At 45.4% G+C, this 19,906-nt stretch overlaps 1 protein-coding gene across 2 annotated transcripts in view; it reads right to left on the bottom strand.

The window, feature by feature from the left end:
• TTC7A (tetratricopeptide repeat domain 7A) overlaps positions 1-19,906 on the bottom strand; it is a 577,716-nt gene that overhangs the window by 483,341 nt on the left and 74,469 nt on the right. For both annotated transcript variants that reach the window (XM_073628505.1, XM_073628506.1), the window contains one exon: positions 14,112-14,242. In XM_073628505.1, coding sequence (XP_073484606.1) covers positions 14,112-14,242 — 131 coding nt within the window. The remainder of the gene's footprint in view (positions 1-14,111; positions 14,243-19,906) is intronic.

Below are 19,906 nucleotides of genomic sequence, written 5' to 3'. Positions count from 1 at the left end.
GCAGTGTGGAGACCACTGATCTATCAGAATACAATCAGAAAACCTCCTATCATAAGGGGTTTATTTACTAAAGGCAAATCCACTTTGCAATACAAGTGCACTTGGAAGTGCAGTCGCTGTAGATCTGAGGGGGACATGCAAGGAAAATAAAAAAACAGCATTTTAGCTTGCACATGATTGGATGATAAAATCAGCAGAGCTTCCCCTCATTTCAGATCTTCCCCTCAGATCTACAGCAATTGCACTTCCAAGTGCAATTGTAGTGCAAAGTGGATTTGCCTTTAGTAAATAACCCCATAGTCTTTATATATGGAAGAGTTTATTACAAACAAATCATTCTTACATATTGAAAACCTTAATATACTATCATAAATACTACCAAAAACTTTTATAAATACCACTAAATTACCATAGCTGGAGAGTTAGTAGTATTCACATTGATCTGGACCTGTTTTGCAATGTGGAGGATGTTTCACCATTCATCCATGTAGCTTCCTCTGTTTTGCAACCGATGAAGACACTTAGATAAGTAGAAAAACTTCTTTAAAGTGTATCTAAACCCCAAAACAATATATTGCAGCTTACCAGATCTTAGATGTGATGGCTGCATTACTTTTCCTTTTTTTAAGCCAATTTCACAAGGGCATCAGCTTGTATAAGAACAATGTGAACAGCACGCTTTTACAGAGCATTCGCAGAGCTTTCAGCAAGCTTTGCTGAAACTTTTAAAGCACCCTTCTGCTCCACTTTGTAAATGCTGAACACAGATCTTAAAAGAGAAGTTCAGTATTTTTTTTTTTTTTGATCATACTTATCTAGGTGATATTGCATTTGTCCCCCACCAGCTCTAAGACTGAGAACCTGAGAAGCAAGCGATCAAGCATCGCCAAACTCCGCGAGCAGAGAGCTGGTGACTGTCATTCACCGGCTCTTTGCTCTGCCCAATCCAAACCCCCCCCCCCCTCCCCGCGCTCACTGGAGCATTGGGCTATAGATGGGGCAGGAGCGACCAGCTCAGGCTCTCGCTGAGAGGCTGAGACAGCTGCCAGTCCAGGCATGTGGGTGGATCCCAGCCTGATCCCAGCCTGGACCGGCGCTGTGACATCAGCCGACAGCAGTCTGCTGAAAACAGGTCACAGGATTGCAGAACAAACTGCACCCCTGTGATCCACGGGAGAGGTACAGCAAAACGAGCTTTGGCTGTCATTGTCCTTTAATGGGAGTGCTGTCACTTTAAACAAGCTGCTAACAGGCTTTAGCTCTACTTGAAACTTGTTGAAAGCCTGCTGAATCCTGCCAGCAGCTTGCTTAATGTGGCAACCAGCACTCCCATTGATATCTGTGTGTGGCATTTACAAACTGAAGCCGAAGGGTGCTTTATAGGCTAAAGGCCCAATAAGAAAACCGCAAGTCAAATTTTGTACGACTAACGATGGGCCGATTAACTGAGCAGCTTATCTGACAGTCAATTCCATCTTTTCGGACGACAGGACAGTGTGAACAGCAAGCTTTCATAAAGCATTTGCAGAGCTTTCAGCAAGCTTTGGTGAAGATTTTAAAGCACCATTCATCTTGAGTTTGTAAATGTTGAACACGGATCCTAATGCAAGTGCTGATTGTCACTTTAAACAAGCTGCTAGCAGGCTTCAGCACAACTTAAAGCTTGTTGAAAGTCTGCCTCAACACTCTTAACTGATACATCTGGAAGAGAAACAACAGAATTTATATACAGCAGATTGCTATTAAAAAAAAAACTGATCAAATATTCTAAAATTTCCAAGAGTATAGCTATGCCTACAATGATACCTGGTAAGCACCTTTGTATCATGCCTGATAATTACTGTAAAATTTTGATTTTGTTTTCAACAGTAATCCTATCAAAAAATGCCTGCCTATAGCACATATAGGGGTTGATTTACTAAAGACAAATAGGCTGTTCACTTTGCAATGGACCTTTCTCTTAGCTTACTGAACAAGGTGACAATTTACTTATTTTGCTAAGAACATCCAATCACGTCCAAGGAAAAACATTCTGGGTGCAACTCCCCCCCGTCATCCAACCCCCCCCCCATCCGATAATTACCCCAGTGGCTCGCTCGGGTCTCTCTCTCCTCATTGGCTCACAGGGGCATTCTTCCCACTGCCCACTAATATAAGGGGCATTGGTTTCACTGATCACCAATGTAAGGAGCATTCTTCCCACTGACTACTAATGTAGGGAGGAGCATTCTTCCCACTGACCTCTATTGTATGGGGCATTCTTCCCACTGACCACCAAAGTAAGGGGTTTTCTTCCCACTGACCACCAAAGTAAGGGGTTTTCTTCCCACTGACCACCAAAGTAAGGGGCATTCTTTCCACTGACCACCAAAGTAAGGAGCATTCTTCCCACTGATCACCAAAGTAAGGGGTTTTCTTCCCACTGACCACCAAAGTAAGGGGTATTCTTCCCACTGACCACCAAAGTAAGGGGCATTCTTCCCACTGACCTCTATTGTATGGGCATAGGTGTGCGCAGCCTATTGCATTAGGGTGTGCACCCCAAAGATCAAACACACATGCATCTGTATTATATATATATATATATATATATATATATATATATATATATATATATATATATATATATATTACTAACTTTTAATTTTGTTTTTTTTTGTTAAATTATTTTTTATTATTATTTCTTTTACAATTTATTCTAGGAGCCCCGTTGGGGGGCTTTGGTGAAATATCAGGGGTCTGTACAGACCCCTGATGTCTCACTTTTGAGACAAAGAAAGGGAATGAGGACAGAGATTCCCCAGTCCCTTTCTCTGCAGCCAGGCAGTAAGGGGATCCTGCATAGCACAGGGTGATTAGGGTGTGCCCAGGCACACCTGCCACCCTATGTGCGCACGCCTATGTGTATGGGGTATTCTTCCCACTGACCACCAATATAAGGGACATTCTTCCCACTGACCCCCAGTATAAGGGGCATTCCTCCCAATGACCACCAATGTAAGGAGCATTCTTCTCACTGACCACTAGGGATGAGCCGAACACCCCCCGGTTCGGTTCGCACCAGAACCTGCGAACGGACCGAAAGTTCGCACGAACGTTAGAACCCCATTGACGTCTATGGGACTCGAACGTTCGAAATCAAAAGTGCTCATTTTAAAGGCTAATTTGCATGGTATTGTCCTAAAAAGGGTTTGGGGACCCGGGTCCTACCCCAGGGGACATGTATCAATGCAAAAAAAACTTTTAAAAACGGACGTTTTTTCGGGAGCAGTGATTTTAATGATGCTTAAAGTAAAAAAAAAAAAGTGAAATATTCCTTTAAATATCGTATCTGAGGGGTGTCTATAGTATGCCTGTAAAGTGACGCGTGTTTCCCGTGTTTAGAACAGTCCCTGCACCAAATGTCATTTTTAAAGGAAAAAATCTCATTTAAAACTGCTTGCGGGTTTAATGTAATGTCGGGTCCTGGCAATATGGATGAAAATCAGTGAGACAAACGGCATGGGTACCCCCCAGTCCATTACCAGGCCCTTTGGGTCTTGTATTGATATTAAGGGGAACCCCGCACCCAAATTAAAATAAGGAAAGGTGTGGGGCCACCAGGCCCTATATACTCTCAACAGCAGTATACAGGCTGTAGGTTTGTTGTTAAGTAGAATCTCTTTGTAATTTTGAACGGGTACATTTTTAACGTGTTTAGCTCCAGCCAAAAAATCTTTTTTAAGCTTTTTGGAAAACATAGGGAAGGGTTATCACCCCTGTGACATTTGTTTTGCTGTCTTTCCTCCTCTTCAGAAGATTTCACCTCACTTTTTGTCCCAATGGATTGGAAAGCATCAGTGGAAAGGAGAAATGTTTTTCCCATATTAACTCTTACAGGAGAGAATTTCCCTTCCTAGGGGTAGATTTATTCTCACTTCCTGTTGTCTCCTTCCGTTTGCAAGTAGGAGTCGTTTGTAAGTTAGTTGTTTGAAAGTAGGGTCCTGCCCTATATACTCAGCAGAAATTTGGGCCTTAGGTGTTGCTGTGGCCACAACACTGTAAGCCCTCACAGGGCTCTACTGTGAAATATTAGATCAAGAATTGTAATTACATGCCCCTGTTGAACAGGAGCTGAAAAATTAGGCCTTAGGCACTGGTGCTGGTGCCACAACACTGCAACCCCTCACAGACACTCTAGTTGGAATGCAGGAACGAGCCCTGCTGCAAAGTATTGCATCAAAAATTGTAATTACACGCCCCTGTTAAACAAGGGCTGAAAAATTGGGCCTTAGGCACTGGTGCTGGTGCCACAACACTGCAACCCCTCACAGACACTCTAGTTGGAATGCAGGAACGAGCCCTGCTGCAAAGTATTACATCAAAAATCGTAATTACACGCCCCTGTTAAACAGGGGCTGAAAAATTGTGCCTTAGGCACTGGTGGTGGCACCCAGAACCAAAAATGTTCTTACAAGCTATCAGCGTGATGATTGAGGAGGAAGAGGATAATTACTCAGGGATAGTCACTCAGCATCAGCATAGGCAGTCTTTGAAGGGATCTGAGATTTCAAAAAAAATTATTCGGTTACATCAGCATCAGGTGCTTGGTAGCTGGTGGTGATCCAAGACTCATTCATTTTTATGAAGGTCAGTCGATCGACCGAGTCAGTGGACAGACGCACCCTGTGATGGGTTACCACGCCTCCAGCAGCACTGAATGTGCGTTCCGAAAGAACGCTGGATGCAGGACAGGCCAGTAGCTCAATTGCATACTGTGCAAGCTCTGGCCAGTGATCCATCCTCAAGACCCAGTAACCCAGAGGATTTTCGGTGGGAAAGGTGTCCAAGTCTGATCTTGCCCCTAGGTATTCCTGCACCATGTAAAACAGACGCTGGCGATGGTTGCTGGAACCAATCATACCTTGGGGCTGCGGACCAAAAAATTGTCTGAACGCATCGGTCAGACGGCCACCTTCTCCACCGCTCCTTCTTTGACTGACCGAAGCCTCAGCAACACGTCCAGAAACAGGAGTTTGTAACCTCCCAGTCTCTGGGAACGCGTTGCACAGACCTTTCTGCAAGGCCTCCCGAAGATGTTTCATCCTCTGCTCCCTCTGCGATGGCAAGATAAGGTCCGCAACCTTACCTTGTAACGTGGATCAAGGAGGGTTGCCAGCCAGTATTGGTCCTTCTCCTTGATACCACGAATACGAGGATCCTTACGCAGGCTTTGCAGGATCAGGGAGGCCATGCAGCGTAGGTTTGCTGAGGCATTCGGTCCGGAGTCCTCTGGTTTACTAAGGACGACATGGTCCGCAGCCACCTCCTCCCAGCCACGTACAAGTCCATGTGTTTCTTGGGACTGATCCCTTAAAGACTGCTGCTGATGCTGAGTGCCAGGCTCCACCTCCATACTGACACAATCTTCCTCCTCCTCCTCCTCCTCCTCCTCTTCCTCCTCGTCCTCTTCCTGTGTGATCGGCGGGCACGCAGGAACACTGTCTGGATAAAGGGGGCCTTGAGAGCTAAGGAAGTCCTCCTCTTCCTGCCTCTGTTCTGCCTCAAGTGCCCTGTCCATTATTCCACGCAGCGTGTGCTCCAACAGGTGGACAAGGGGGACAGTGTCACTGATGCATGCACTGTCACTGCTCACCATCCTCGTGGCCTCCTCAAATGGTGACAGGACAGTGCATGCATCCCTGATCATGGCCCACTGGCGTGGGGAAAAAAAACCAAGCTCCCCTGACCCTGTCCTGGTGCCATAGTCGCACAGGTACTCATTGATGGCCCTCTGCTGCGTGTGCAGCCGCTGCAGCATGGCCAACGTTGAGTTCCACCTGGTGGGCATGTCACAGATTAGGCGGTTCTTGGGCAGGTTAAACTCCTTTTGGAGGTCCGTCAGCCGAGCACTGGCATTATATGACCGGCGGAAATGCACACAGACTTTCCTGGCCTGCCTCAGGACATCCTGTAAGCCCGGGTACCTGCCCAAGAACCGTTGCACCACCAAGTTAAGGACGTGAGCCAAACAGGGCACATGGGTCATTTGTCCCTGTCGGAGGGCAGAGAGGAGGTTGGTGCCATTGTCGCAAACCACCATTCCTGCCTTAAGTTGGCGTGGCATCAACCACCTCTGAACCTGCCCCTGCAGAGGTGACAGAACCTCTGCCCCAGTGTGGCTCCTGTCCCCCAAGCACACCAGCTCAAGCACCGCATGGCATCTTTTGGCCTGCGTACTTGCGTAGCCCCTTGAACGACAACGGAGCACCGCTGGTTCCGAGGAAGAGGCCATGGAGGAAGAAGAAGAGGAGGGGGTGGAGGAGAGAGGTGTGTCACAATCATTAGCATTTTGGAGGCGTGGTGGCGGAACAACCTCCAACACTACTGCACCTTGTCCTGCATCCTTCCCAGCTGCCAGCAGAGTCACCCAATGCGCCGTGAAACTTAGGTAACGTCCCTGTCCATGCCTGCTGGACCATGAGTCAGCGGTAATATGCACCTTACCGCTGACCGCCCTGTCCAGCGAGGCATGGACATTGCCTTCCACATGCTGGTAGAGAGCCGGAATCGCCTTCCGTGAGAAAAAGTGGCGTTTGGGTACCTGCCACTGAGGAACCGCACATTCCACAAACTCACGGAAGGGGGCAGAGTCTACCAACTGAAAAGGCAGCAGTTGAAGTGCTAGCAATTTTGCCAAGCTAGCATTCAACCGTTGGGCATGTGGATGGCTGGGAGCAAACTTCTTTCGGCGGTGCAGCAGCTGGGGCAGGGAAATTTGCCTGGTACAATCTGACGTTGGTGTACCAAAATCAGATTGCCCACAAGTACGTGGCTGTGACACACCTAATTCTACACCTTCATTCCTCTCAGTGCAGGTCTCAGAGAGGACTGAAGGTCTAGTGGGGTTGGAAATCTCAGCTGATGAGGAGCAAGCAGAGGTCCTCTTTGTTCTTTGGTGTGGGTCTTTTAGATACGCTTGCCAACGAACTGCATGGCAGGTCAACATATGTCTGGTCAAGCATGTGGTACCCAAGCGGGAGATGTTTTGGCCACGCGAGATACGCTTGAGACATATGTTGCAAATAGCAGCGGTGCGATCTGATGCACTCGTCTCAAAAAAGGCCCACACCAAAGAACTTTTTGAATAACGCGCAGAGACTGCAGCGCCCTGCACATGTGGAGCTTTGGGGTGTGATGCAGTCAATGTGCTGCCCTTAGGCTGGCCCCTGGAGGGCATCCTGCCTCGTTGGTGATGTGCCGCCTCCTCCTCCTCCTCCTCCTCCTCCTCCTCTCTCCTATCAGGCACCCACGTTGAGTCAGTGACCTCATCATCCCCTCCCTCCTCATCACTGGAGCAAACCTGGCAGTATGCTGCAGCAGGGGGAGCATGACTGCCAGATTGCTGTCCTTCTTGGGCACCCCCTCTGTCCGTGCTCGTGTTACTGCCTTCATCGAGCTCAGTATCATCATCAGAGCCTTCCAAACGCTGGGCATCCTCCTGGAGCATGTACCCAACACTGTGGTCAAACAGTTCGAGGGACTCCTCAGGAGGACATGGTGGGGCTAGGGAAGGAGTCACTGATGACATTGAGCCGAGGGAAGAGGCCGCTGCTTTGCCAGACAAAGTACCCTGGGCATGGGTGAGAGAGGATGAGGAGGATGAGGACGGCTTGGTCATCCACTCGACCAAGTCTTCCGCATGTTGCGGCTCAACATGGCCAGCTGCCGAAAAAAAGGCCAAGCGTGTCCCATGGCCACGTGCTGATGAGGATGCACCGTCTCCACGACCAGCACTAGACACAGAGCCTGCTTGCCCTCTCTTATTGGCTTGTGACTGTCTGCCTCTCCTTCTTGGCCTTCCAGACATACTAATGGCCTGTAGCTGCACTAAGCTGGGATATATATATATATATATATATATATATGTACTGATACTGCAGCTAGCAAAATCAACTGCCTGCCTGCAGTATGAGAACACCACCAACCTTCTACAGGTAGCTTTAGCTGAACACTGTGAGGTGGACGCACCCCACTAACTTGTAGGTTTAGCAGAACACTGTGAGCAGGACGCACTGCACTAACTGTAAATAGTCTAGCTGCCTGACTGTGGTACTAATAGGATCAAAAGCACATCAGTAATTTTCTTTAAAATACTGTAACAAGACAAGCCTGCCTGTCAGTAAGAAGATAACAGGAACGGATCTAGCTGAACACTGTGAGCAGGACGCACCCCACTAGCTTGTAGGTTTAGCTGAACACTGTGAGGTGGACGCACCCCACTTACTTGTAGGTTTAGCTGAACACTGTGAGCAGGACGCACCCCACTAACTTGTAGGTTTAGCAGAACACTGTGAGCAGGACGCACTGCACTAACTGTAAATAGTCTAGCTGCCTGACTGTGGTACTAATAGGATCAAAAGAACACCAGCAATTTTCTTTAAAATACTGTAACAAGACAAGCCTGCCTGTCAGTAAGAAGATAACAGGAACGGATCTAGCTGAACACTGTGAGCAGGACGCACCCCACTAGCTTGTAGGTTTAGCTGAACACTGTGAGGTGGATGCACCCCACTAACTTGTAGGTTTAGCTGAACACTGTGAGCAGGACGCACTGCACTAACTGTAAATAGTCTAGCTGTCTGACTGTGGTACTAATAGGATCAAAAGAACATCAGTAATTTTCTTTAAAATACTGTAACAAGACAAGCCTGCCTGTCAGTAAGAAGATAACAGGAACGGATCTAGCTGAACACTGTGAGCAGGACGCACCCCACTAGCTTGTAGGTTTAGCTGAACACTGTGAGGTGGACGCACCCCACTAACTTGTAGGTTTAGCTGAACACTGTGAGCAGGACGCACCCCACTAACTTGTAGGTTTAGCAGAACACTGTGAGCAGGACGCACTGCACTAACTGTAAATAGTCTAGCTGCCTGACTGTGGTACTAATAGGATCAAAAGAACACCAGCAATTTTCTTTAAAATACTGTAACAAGACAAGCCTGCCTGTCAGTAAGAAGATAACAGGAACGGATCTAGCTGAACACTGTGAGCAGGACGCACCCCACTAGCTTGTAGGTTTAGCTGAACACTGTGAGGTGGATGCACCCCACTAACTTGTAGGTTTAGCTGAACACTGTGAGCAGGACGCACCCCACTAACTTGTAGGTTTAGCAGAACACTGTGAGCAGGACGCACTGCACTAACTGTAAATAGTCTAGCTGCCTGACTGTGGTACTAATAGGATCAAAAGAACACCAGCAATTTTCTTCAGGTAGCTGTATTTACTGTAACAAGACAAGCCTGCCTGTCAGTAAGAAGATAACAGAAACGGATCTAGCTGAACACTGTGAGCAGGACGCACCCCACTAGCTTGTAGGTTTAGCTGAACACTGTGAGGTGGACGCACCCCACTAACTTGTAGGTTTAGCTGAACACTGTGAGCAGGACGCACCCCACTAACTTGTAGGTTTAGCAGAACACTGTGAGCAGGATGCACTGCACTAACTGTAAATAGTCTAGCTGCCTGACTGTGGTACTAATAGGATCAAAAGAACACCAGCAATTTTCTTCAGGTAGCTGTATTTACTGTAACAAGACAAGCCTGCCTGTCAGTAAGAAGATAACAGAAACGGATCTAGCTGAACACTGTGAGCAGGACGCACCCCACTAGCTTGTAGGTTTAGCTGAACACTGTGAGGTGGACGCACCCCACTAACTTGTAGGTTTAGCTGAACACTGTGAGCAGGACGCACCCCACTAACTTGTAGGTTTAGCAGAACACTGTGAGCAGGACGCACTGCACTAACTGTAAATAGTCTAGCTGTCTGACTGTGGTACTAATAGGATCAAAAGAACACCAGCAATTTTCTTTAAAATACTGTAACAAGACAAGCCTGCCTGTCAGTAAGAAGATAACAGGAACGGATCTAGCTGAACACTGTGAGCAGGACGCACCCCACTAGCTTGTAGGTTTAGCTGAACACTGTGAGGTGGACGCACCCCACTAACTTGTAGGTTTAGCTGAATACTGTGAGCAGGACGCACCCCACTAACTTGTAGGTTTAGCAGAACACTGTGAGCAGGACGCACTGCACTAACTGTAAATAGTCTAGCTGCCTGACTGTGGTACTAATAGGATCAAAAGAACACCAGCAATTTTCTTTAAAATACTGTAACAAGACAAGCCTGCCTGTCAGTAAGAAGATAACAGGAACGGATCTAGCTGAACACTGTGAGCAGGACGCACCCCACTAGCTTGTAGGTTTAGCTGAACACTGTGAGGTGGACGCACCCCACTAACGTGTAGGTTTAGCTGAACACTGTGAGCAGGACGCACCCCACTAACTTGTAGGTTTAGCAGAACACTGTGAGCAGGACGCACTGCACTAACTGTAAATAGTCTAGCTGCCTGACTGTGGTACTAATAGGATCAAAAGAACACCAGCAATTTTCTTCAGGTAGCTGTATTTACTGTAACAAGACAAGCCTGCCTGTCAGTAAGAAGATAACAGAAACGGATCTAGCTGAACACTGTGAGCAGGACGCACCCCACTAGCTTGTAGGTTTAGCTGAACACTGTGAGGTGGACGCACCCCACTAACTTGTAGGTTTAGCTGAACACTGTGAGCAGGACGCACCCCACTTACTTGTAGGTTTAGCAGAACACTGTGAGCAGGACGCACCCCACTAACTTGTAGGTTTAGCAGAACACTGTGAGCAGGACGCACTGCACTAACTGTAAATAGTCTAGCTGTCTGACTGTGGTACTAATAGGATCAAAAGAACATCAGTAATTTTCTTTAAAATACTGTAACAAGACAAGCCTGCCTGTCAGTAAGAAGATAACAGGAACGGATCTAGCTGAACACTGTGAGCAGGACGCACCCCACTAGCTTGTAGGTTTAGCTGAACACTGTGAGGTGGACGCACCCCACTAACTTGTAGGTTTAGCTGAACACTGTGAGCAGGACGCACCCCACTAACTTGTAGGTTTAGCAGAACACTGTGAGCAGGACGCACTGCACTAACTGTAAATAGTCTAGCTGCCTGACTGTGGTACTAATAGGATCAAAAGAACACCAGCAATTTTCTTTAAAATACTGTAACAAGACAAGCCTGCCTGTCAGTAAGAAGATAACAGGAACGGATCTAGCTGAACACTGTGAGCAGGACGCACCCCACTAGCTTGTAGGTTTAGCTGAACACTGTGAGGTGGATGCACCCCACTAACTTGTAGGTTTAGCTGAACACTGTGAGCAGGACGCACCCCACTAACTTGTAGGTTTAGCAGAACACTGTGAGCAGGACGCACTGCACTAACTGTAAATAGTCTAGCTGCCTGACTGTGGTACTAATAGGATCAAAAGAACACCAGCAATTTTCTTCAGGTAGCTGTATTTACTGTAACAAGACAAGCCTGCCTGTCAGTAAGAAGATAACAGAAACGGATCTAGCTGAACACTGTGAGCAGGACGCACCCCACTAACTTGTAGGTTTAGCTGAACACTGTGAGGTGGACGCACCCCACTAACTTGTAGGTTTAGCTGAACACTGTGAGCAGGACGCACCCCACTAACTTGTAGGTTTAGCAGAACACTGTGAGCAGGACGCACTGCACTAACTGTAAATAGTCTAGCTGCCTGACTGTGGTACTAATAGGATCAAAAGAACACCAGCAATTTTCTTCAGGTAGCTGTATTTACTGTAACAAGACAAGCCTGCCTGTCAGTAAGAAGATAACAGAAACGGATCTAGCTGAACACTGTGAGCAGGACGCACCCCACTAGCTTGTAGGTTTAGCTGAACACTGTGAGGTGGACGCACCCCACTAACTTGTAGGTTTAGCTGAACACTGTGAGCAGGACGCACCCCACTAACTTGTAGGTTTAGCAGAACACTGTGAGCAGGACGCACTGCACTAACTGTAAATAGTCTAGCTGTCTGACTGTGGTACTAATAGGATCAAAAGAACATCAGTAATTTTCTTTAAAATACTGTAACAAGACAAGCCTGCCTGTCAGTAAGAAGATAACAGGAACGGATCTAGCTGAACACTGTGAGCAGGACGCACCCCACTAGCTTGTAGGTTTAGCTGAACACTGTGAGGTGGACGCACCCCACTAACTTGTAGGTTTAGCTGAATACTGTGAGCAGGACGCACCCCACTAACTTGTAGGTTTAGCAGAACACTGTGAGCAGGACGCACTGCACTAACTGTAAATAGTCTAGCTGCCTGACTGTGGTACTAATAGGATCAAAAGAACACCAGCAATTTTCTTTAAAATACTGTAACAAGACAAGCCTGCCTGTCAGTAAGAAGATAACAGGAACAGATCTAGCTGAACACTGTGAGCAGGACGCACCCCACTAGCTTGTAGGTTTAGCTGAACACTGTGAGGTGGACGCACCCCACTAACGTGTAGGTTTAGCTGAACACTGTGAGCAGGACGCACCCCACTAACTTGTAGGTTTAGCAGAACACTGTGAGCAGGACGCACTGCACTAACTGTAAATAGTCTAGCTGCCTGACTGTGGTACTAATAGGATCAAAAGAACACCAGCAATTTTCTTCAGGTAGCTGTATTTACTGTAACAAGACAAGCCTGCCTGTCAGTAAGAAGATAACAGAAACGGATCTAGCTGAACACTGTGAGCAGGACGCACCCCACTAGCTTGTAGGTTTAGCTGAACACTGTGAGGTGGACGCACCCCACTAACTTGTAGGTTTAGCTGAACACTGTGAGCAGGACGCACCCCACTTACTTGTAGGTTTAGCAGAACACTGTGGGCAGGACGCACTGCACTAACTGTAAATAGTCTAGCTGTCTGACTGTGGTACTAATAGGATCAAAAGAACACCAGTAATTTTCTTTAAAATACTGTAACAAGACAGGCCTGCCTGTCAGTAGGAATATAACAGGAACGGATCTAGCTGAACACTGTGAGCAGGACGCACTGCACTAAATGTAAATAGTCTAGCTGCCTGACTGTGGTACTAATAGGATCAAAAGAACACCAGTAATTTTCTTCAAAATACTGTAACAAGACAGGCCTGCCTGTCAGTAGGAATATAACAGGAACGGATCTAGCTGAACACTGTGAGCAGGACGCACTGCACTAAATGTAAATAGTCTAGAAGATAACAGGAACGGATCTAGCTAAACTGAATACAGTGTATATATATATATATATGCAACACCTGGGATGCATATATATACACAATACACTTTAAGTGCAGCTAACTGACTGACTGTCCTGCCTAATCTAGCTAACTCAAATGAAATGACACTGTCTCTCTCTCTCTCTCTCTATTTCTCAGCACACCGGAACACACTGCACAGGGCCGCCGTGCAGGCGGCCTTATATAGTGTGGGGCGTGTACTAAATCCCCTGAGCCATAATTGGCCAAAGCCTCCTTGGCTTTGGCCAATTATGGCTCTCTGTTAAGGCGGCGCTGTGATTGGCCAAGCATGCGGGTCATAGTGCATGCTTGGCCAATCATCAGCAAGCAATGCACTGCGATGCCGCAGTGAATTATGGGCCGTGACGCGCCACACGAATTTGGCGCGAACGGCCCATATCGTTCGCAATTCGGCGAACGATCGAACAGCCGATGTTCGAGTCGAACATGGGTTCGACTCGAACACGAAGCTCATCCCTACTGACCACCAATATAAGAGGCATTTTTTCCACTAACCACCAATGTAAGGGGCATTACCTAGAAGGTAATTTCAAGGGATCCCCCATGCTAAAAATGTTGAAAAAGTCTGCCATAGATTGCACAATACTTCTCACTAGGATAAGAAATCTGCTAACCATGCCCTTTATTAGCATGTGATCTGCCAGCATGCTGCTCCATGTTGATATCACATCATTTATCAGAATATCATAAAATCTGATCTACATTGTCCTGGAGCAGCCAGCCATATGCAGACGTTCATTCTCTCAATGTCATTTGCACGGTTTATTCTGATTGGTGGTCAATGCTAACAGTTTACATGGAAGACACTTTGAAGGGCTCGTAGTGAGCAATGTATAGAAAATAAGAATAATACAGTGATCAGAGATATGTAATGCAGCGCACAGAGCATGTGCCCAACGCCCTTAAGATGTTGAGCATTTTACGCACCTTCTCCATCTCCTGCAAATAGATTTGTGCAATCCAGCTGGCTTTCTCAAAACAAGATACGGCTTCCTCCTCCCTCTCCGACAGGCGGGCTCGGGATGCAATGGTGGCTGTAGAGCGCTCTAATGATAGGCCTATACAGGATCAGGAAAAAAAAAAGTGATCTTTTTTTTACTATGCTGATATCTATTTGACATTTCTAATAGTAAAAAAAAATCCCCCCCCCCCCCCCCCCCCCCAAGATCAGAGCGCTTTTATTCAGGCAAACACTACAGAAATCACATTGATTTTTTGAATTCATATTTTTTTTTAAATCATATATTTTTTACAACTTACAACTAAACAACAAACATGGTGCATGGTGAAATATCTGCGCTGCCCCTGACCTTTAAAAAAAAAAATGTAAAAATAGTGAAAAAAGGTGAAAAAAAGTCAACATAAAAAATCACAAAATAAAGTGTAACCCTAAACCAGGTGCTGCAACTTAAAAAGCCTGAATATTCAGCTCATAAGATTGTGGATAAGATAAAAATGTGCAACCAAATACAATGATATAAAAAAAATTGTTTTTTAAATACAATTTAAATTGTGTATATATTAAAGTCCACACAGTGCTCCAATGAATAAACCGTGATGTGGAACACTCAGATAAGGCTTGGTACTTCTGTTCAGGTAATGTAATAAACAGAGCCGCTTACCAGATAGGGTGGATCTCAAATTATAGAGATCAAATACGCTCATCCAGGGATCACTCAGCTTGGGAATGTTCCTCCAGGGACTCCTCCAATGCAGGTATCCTTTCAATGCAGCGGGCTCTTATATTGATGTAATATTCCTCACGTATGCGATTATAACTCTTTCCCAGTAATCTCCAACAGTGGGACATATCACAAGATAGAAAGAAGAGGCTTCATGGTGCAGTACTCCAGTTTAAAAGATTTATTTAAAAACTTCACAGGCACTGACATCCAAAAGCAGTGAAACGATATTTTCAAACAGCCGCGGCTCAAGCCAGCCAGCTGGTGCGTGGTGACGTCAAGAACTGGTGCTCCACCCAACGCGTTTCTCCGTACAAGGCATTAACTGGGAACCCGACGCGTTTCCCCATACAAGGCATCGGCTGGGAAACTGACACGTTTCCCCAGTGGATGCCTTGTATGGGGAAATGCTTTGGTGGAGCACCAGTTCTTGAAGTCACCATGCACCAGCTGGCTGGCTTGAGCCGCGGCTGTTTGAAAATATCGTTTCACTGGTTTTGGATGTCAGTGCCTGTGAAGTTTTTAAATAAATCTTTTAAACTGGAGTACTGCACCATGAAGCCTCTTCTTTCTATCTTGTGATATGTCCCACTGTTGGAGATCACTGGGAAAGAGTTATCACCGCATACGTGAGGAATATTACATCAATATAAGAGACCGCTGCATTGAAAGGATACCTGCATTGGAGGAGTCCCTGGAGGAACATTCCCAAGCTGAGTGATCCCTGGATGAGCGTATTGGATCTCTATAATTTGAGATCCACCCTATCTGGTAACAACACCCCAAACGCAGCTTCGCAAAAAGCAGTGTGTTTGTCCACACCGGATCGCATGGTACCAAACGCATGCGCACTACTTTTGGTACTGTGCGTTTTCAGCTCATTCAAAAGGAATGGGCTGAAATTGCATTGCACAGAACAGCATGTAAATCACACAGGAACCACACTGCATTCCTGTGCGATTCACATGTAGTTCCTAGTGTGAATGGGTCCTAAAAGCCACAATAGATACAAACTCACTTTGTGTGCACAAGCCAAATTTCGATCCATGTGTGGCCATCCCTGTCCAATAGAGGTAGATCAGCCTCTGTTAAACAGGAATGGTTGATCAGCAGCTGCAGCTGCTGATTAGTGTATTCTGACAGCAGAGAGTCCCAATATCAGAATACAATGGGGGAGATTTGTTAAAACTGGAGATTGCAAAATCTGGTGCAGCTCTGCATAGAAACCAATCAGCTTCCAGGTTTTATTGTCAAAGCTTAATTCAACAAGCTGAAGTTAAAAACTTATTGGCTACCATGCACAGCTGCATCAGATTCTGAGTGCACCAGTTTAAGGTTCCATTCACACTTATGCGACCTCTCAAGCTACTTTGGACACTTAGGGGTTGATTTACTAAAGGTAAATAGACTGTGCACTTTGAAAAGTCCAGTTGCCCCAGAGCTTAGTAAATGAGCAGAAGCTCTGCTGATCTCCATCATCCAATCATGTGCAAGCAAAAATGCATTTTTTTTATTTTCCTTGCACCTGATTGGGTATTCTTTGCAAAGTGAAGCTTTACCTCATTTACTAAGCTCTGGAGCAACTGCATGTTGCAAAGTGCACAGTCTATTTTCCTTTAGTAAATCAACCCCATAAAGTTGCATGACAAGTCGCAGCCCATTGTGTTCAATCAGATCTTATGGTCGCAGCGACTCTGAAAAGGTGCCTGCACTGCTTTGATACGACTTAGTGGCAGAGAGTGTAAAGTTGGATCAAAGTCACATTCAAAGTCGTGCAACTGTGAATGGAACTAAATTGCCCCCCCCCCTCCAATGACATGGGGAATGGAGGAGTAATTCTTCCATCCACCTCACTTGTGTGGATGGATATACAATGCTGTTAAAAAGTATTTGCCCCCTTTCTGATTTTTTATCTTTTTTGCATATTTGTCACACTTGAATGACAAATCATCAAACTAATCATCAAAGATAACTTGAGTAAATACAAAATGCAGTTTTTAAATGATGGTTTCATTTATTAAGGCAAAAAAGCTGTCCAAACCTGCCTGGCTTTATGTGAAAAAGTAATTGCCACGTAAACCTAATAACTGATTGGGGTTGGTTTACTAAAGGCAAATAGACTGGGCACTCTGCAAGAACAGTTGCTCCAGAGCTTAGTAAATGGGCAAAAGCTCTACTGACTTTCATCATCCAATCATGTGCAAGCAAAAATGCAGTTGTTTTATTTTCCTTGCACGTGATTGGGTATTCTTTGCAAAGTGAAGCTTTACCTCATTTACTAAGCTCTGGAGCAACTGCACTTGCAGAGCGCGCAACTGCACTTTTCAAAGTGCACAGTCTATTTGCCTTTAGTAAATCAACCCCTATTGTGTCACCCTTTGGCGGCAACAACAGCAATCAAGCGTTTGCGATAACTGCCAATGAGTCTTTCACATCGCTGTGGAGCAATTTTGGCCCACTCTTCTTTGCGGAATTGTTTTAGGCCTGGTTCACACCTATGCAGGTTGCAGTTTGCATATTTTTCAGGTGCATTTTGCGTTTTTTCAATACATGTTTTTGATCCATTGAAGTCAATAGAACCAAAAACCAGAAAAAAGTCCCAGGCCCTTTCCATAAAATGCACAGATGTGAATATGACCCATAGGAAACCATGCTAAATGGACTGTAGTGTGTTTCTGTAAAATTGAAAACACACTAAAAATGCATAGGTGTGAACCAGGCCTAAGTTCAGCCACATTGGAGGGTTTTCCAGCAAGAATGGCCTGTGTAAGGTCATGATACAGCATCTCAATTGGATTTAAGTCCAGGCTTTGAATAGGCCACTTCAAAACCTACATTTTGCTTTGTTTGAACCATTTGGAGGGGGACTTGCTGTTGTGTTTGGGATCATTGCCCTGCTGCATAACCCAAGTGCACTTGAGCTTGAGGTCACCAACTGATGGCCAGACATTCGCCTTTAGGATTTTCTGGTAGAGCTCAGAATTCATGGTTCCATCAATTATGATAAGTCATCCAAGTCCTGAAGCTGCAAAGCAACCCCAGACCATCACGCTACCACCACCATGTCTGACCACCACCATGTATGATGTTCTTGTTATGAAATGCTGTATTCGTTTTATGCCAGATATAACGGGACGCAAACCTTCCAAAAAAGTTACATTTTTGTCCTATAAGTCCACAGAATATTTGCCTAAAAATCTTGGGGATAATGAAGATGTTTTTTGGTAAATGTGAGATGAGCCTTTGTGTTCCTTTTGGTCAGCAGTGGCTTTGGCCTTGGAACTCTCCCATGGATGCCATTTTTGCCCAGTCTCTTTCTTATTGTTCAATCATAAACACTGATCTTACCTGAGGCAAGTGAGGCCTGCAGGTCATTAGATGATGTTCTGGGTTCTTTTATGATCTTCTGGATGAGTCGTTGTCATGCTCTTGGAGTAATTGTTGTAGCCACTCCTGGGAAGGTTCACCACTGTTCCAGGTTTTCTCCATTTGTGGATAATGGCTCTCTCCGTGGTTCACTGGAGTTTCAAAGCCTTAGAAATGGATTTGAAACCCTTTCTAGACCGATACATGTTCATTACTTTGTTTCTAATCTGTTCTTTAATTTTTTTAGATTATGGCATGATGTATGGCTTTTTGTGATCTGTTAGCGTGCTTCACTTGTCAGACAGCTTCTATTTATGTGATTTCTTGATTCAACAGGTCTGGCAGTAATCAAGCCTGGGTGTGGCAAGTGAAATTTAACTCAGATTTCCAAAAAATTGTGGTGAATCACAGTTCATTCATGATTCAGCATGGGAGGGGGCAATTACTTTTTCACATAGGGCCAGGCAGGTTTGAACAGTTTTTTTCCCTTAATAAATTAAATAATAATTTAAAAACTGCATCTTCGATTTACTCGGGTTATCTTTGTGTAATATTAAAATTAGTTTGATGACCTGAATCATTTAAGTCTGAGAAATATGCAAAAAATAAAAATCAGGAAGGGGGCAAATACTTTTTCACAGCACTGTAGGTCTCTGCTGCTTACACCGTGCATTCTACATTTGCATTCTGCACAGTCTACGCTGCAAAAAGAAAACACCGGCTTTTGCTCCGGGGCACTTTCTATTCAGAACAAGTCTTGTAGGTGACATATTTGCTCAAGGCATTATTCTGCATAGACCTGGTTCAGGAGGAAGAAGAGAATAAACACGAGCACAATGGCCGTTCCTAGAGTCTGGAGATTTGCCTAATTCAAAGTAATTGGAAAACAAGTATTTCATTCCTGAAATATGGCGGAAAGAGGTCATTTCTCTCAGATACTAGATGTAATTATTTTTTCTTTCAATACATTTTTATTGAAACATTTTAAGAAATACAGTGTGTAACTGCAATCAGATTTACAGATATATAAAACAGAGACAGAATAACAAAAAAATCCTGAAAAACGCATTTCAAAAAAGTTATAAATTGATTTGCATTTTAATTAGTGAAATAAGTACCGTGTTTAACCCCTTTGCAAAACATGACTTAGTACTTGGTGGCAAAATCCTTGTTGGCAATCACAGAGGTCAGACGTTTCTTTTCGTTTGCCACCAGGTTTGCACACATCTCAGGAGGGATTTTGTCCCACTTCTCTTTGCAGATCCTCTCCAAGTCATTAAGGTTTCGAGGCTGACATTGATAACTCGAACCTTCAGCTCCCTCCACATATTTTCTATGGGATTCAGGTCTGGAGACTGGATAGGCCACTCCAGTACCTTAATGTGCTTCTTCTTGAGCCACTCCTTTGTTGCCTGGGCCGTGTGTTTTGGGTAATTTTCATGCTGGAATACCCATCCATGACCCATTTTCAATGCCCTGGTTGAGGGAAGGAGGTTCTCACCCAAGATTTGACAGTACATGGCCCTGTCCATCGTCCCTTTGATTCAGTGAAGTTGTCCTGTCCCCTTAGCAGAAAAACACCCCCAAAGCATAATGTTTCCACCTCCATGTTTGATGGTGGGGATGATGTTCTTGGGGACATAGGCAGCATTCCTCCTCCAAACACGGCGTGTT

The sequence above is a fragment of the Aquarana catesbeiana genome, linkage group LG04 (genome assembly GCF_042186555.1).
Source record: "Aquarana catesbeiana isolate 2022-GZ linkage group LG04, ASM4218655v1, whole genome shotgun sequence".
Classification (NCBI taxonomy): domain Eukaryota; kingdom Metazoa; phylum Chordata; class Amphibia; order Anura; family Ranidae; genus Aquarana; species Aquarana catesbeiana.
Note: the sequence above shows the minus strand (reverse complement) of the source record. Positions and strands in the feature narration are given on the sequence as shown.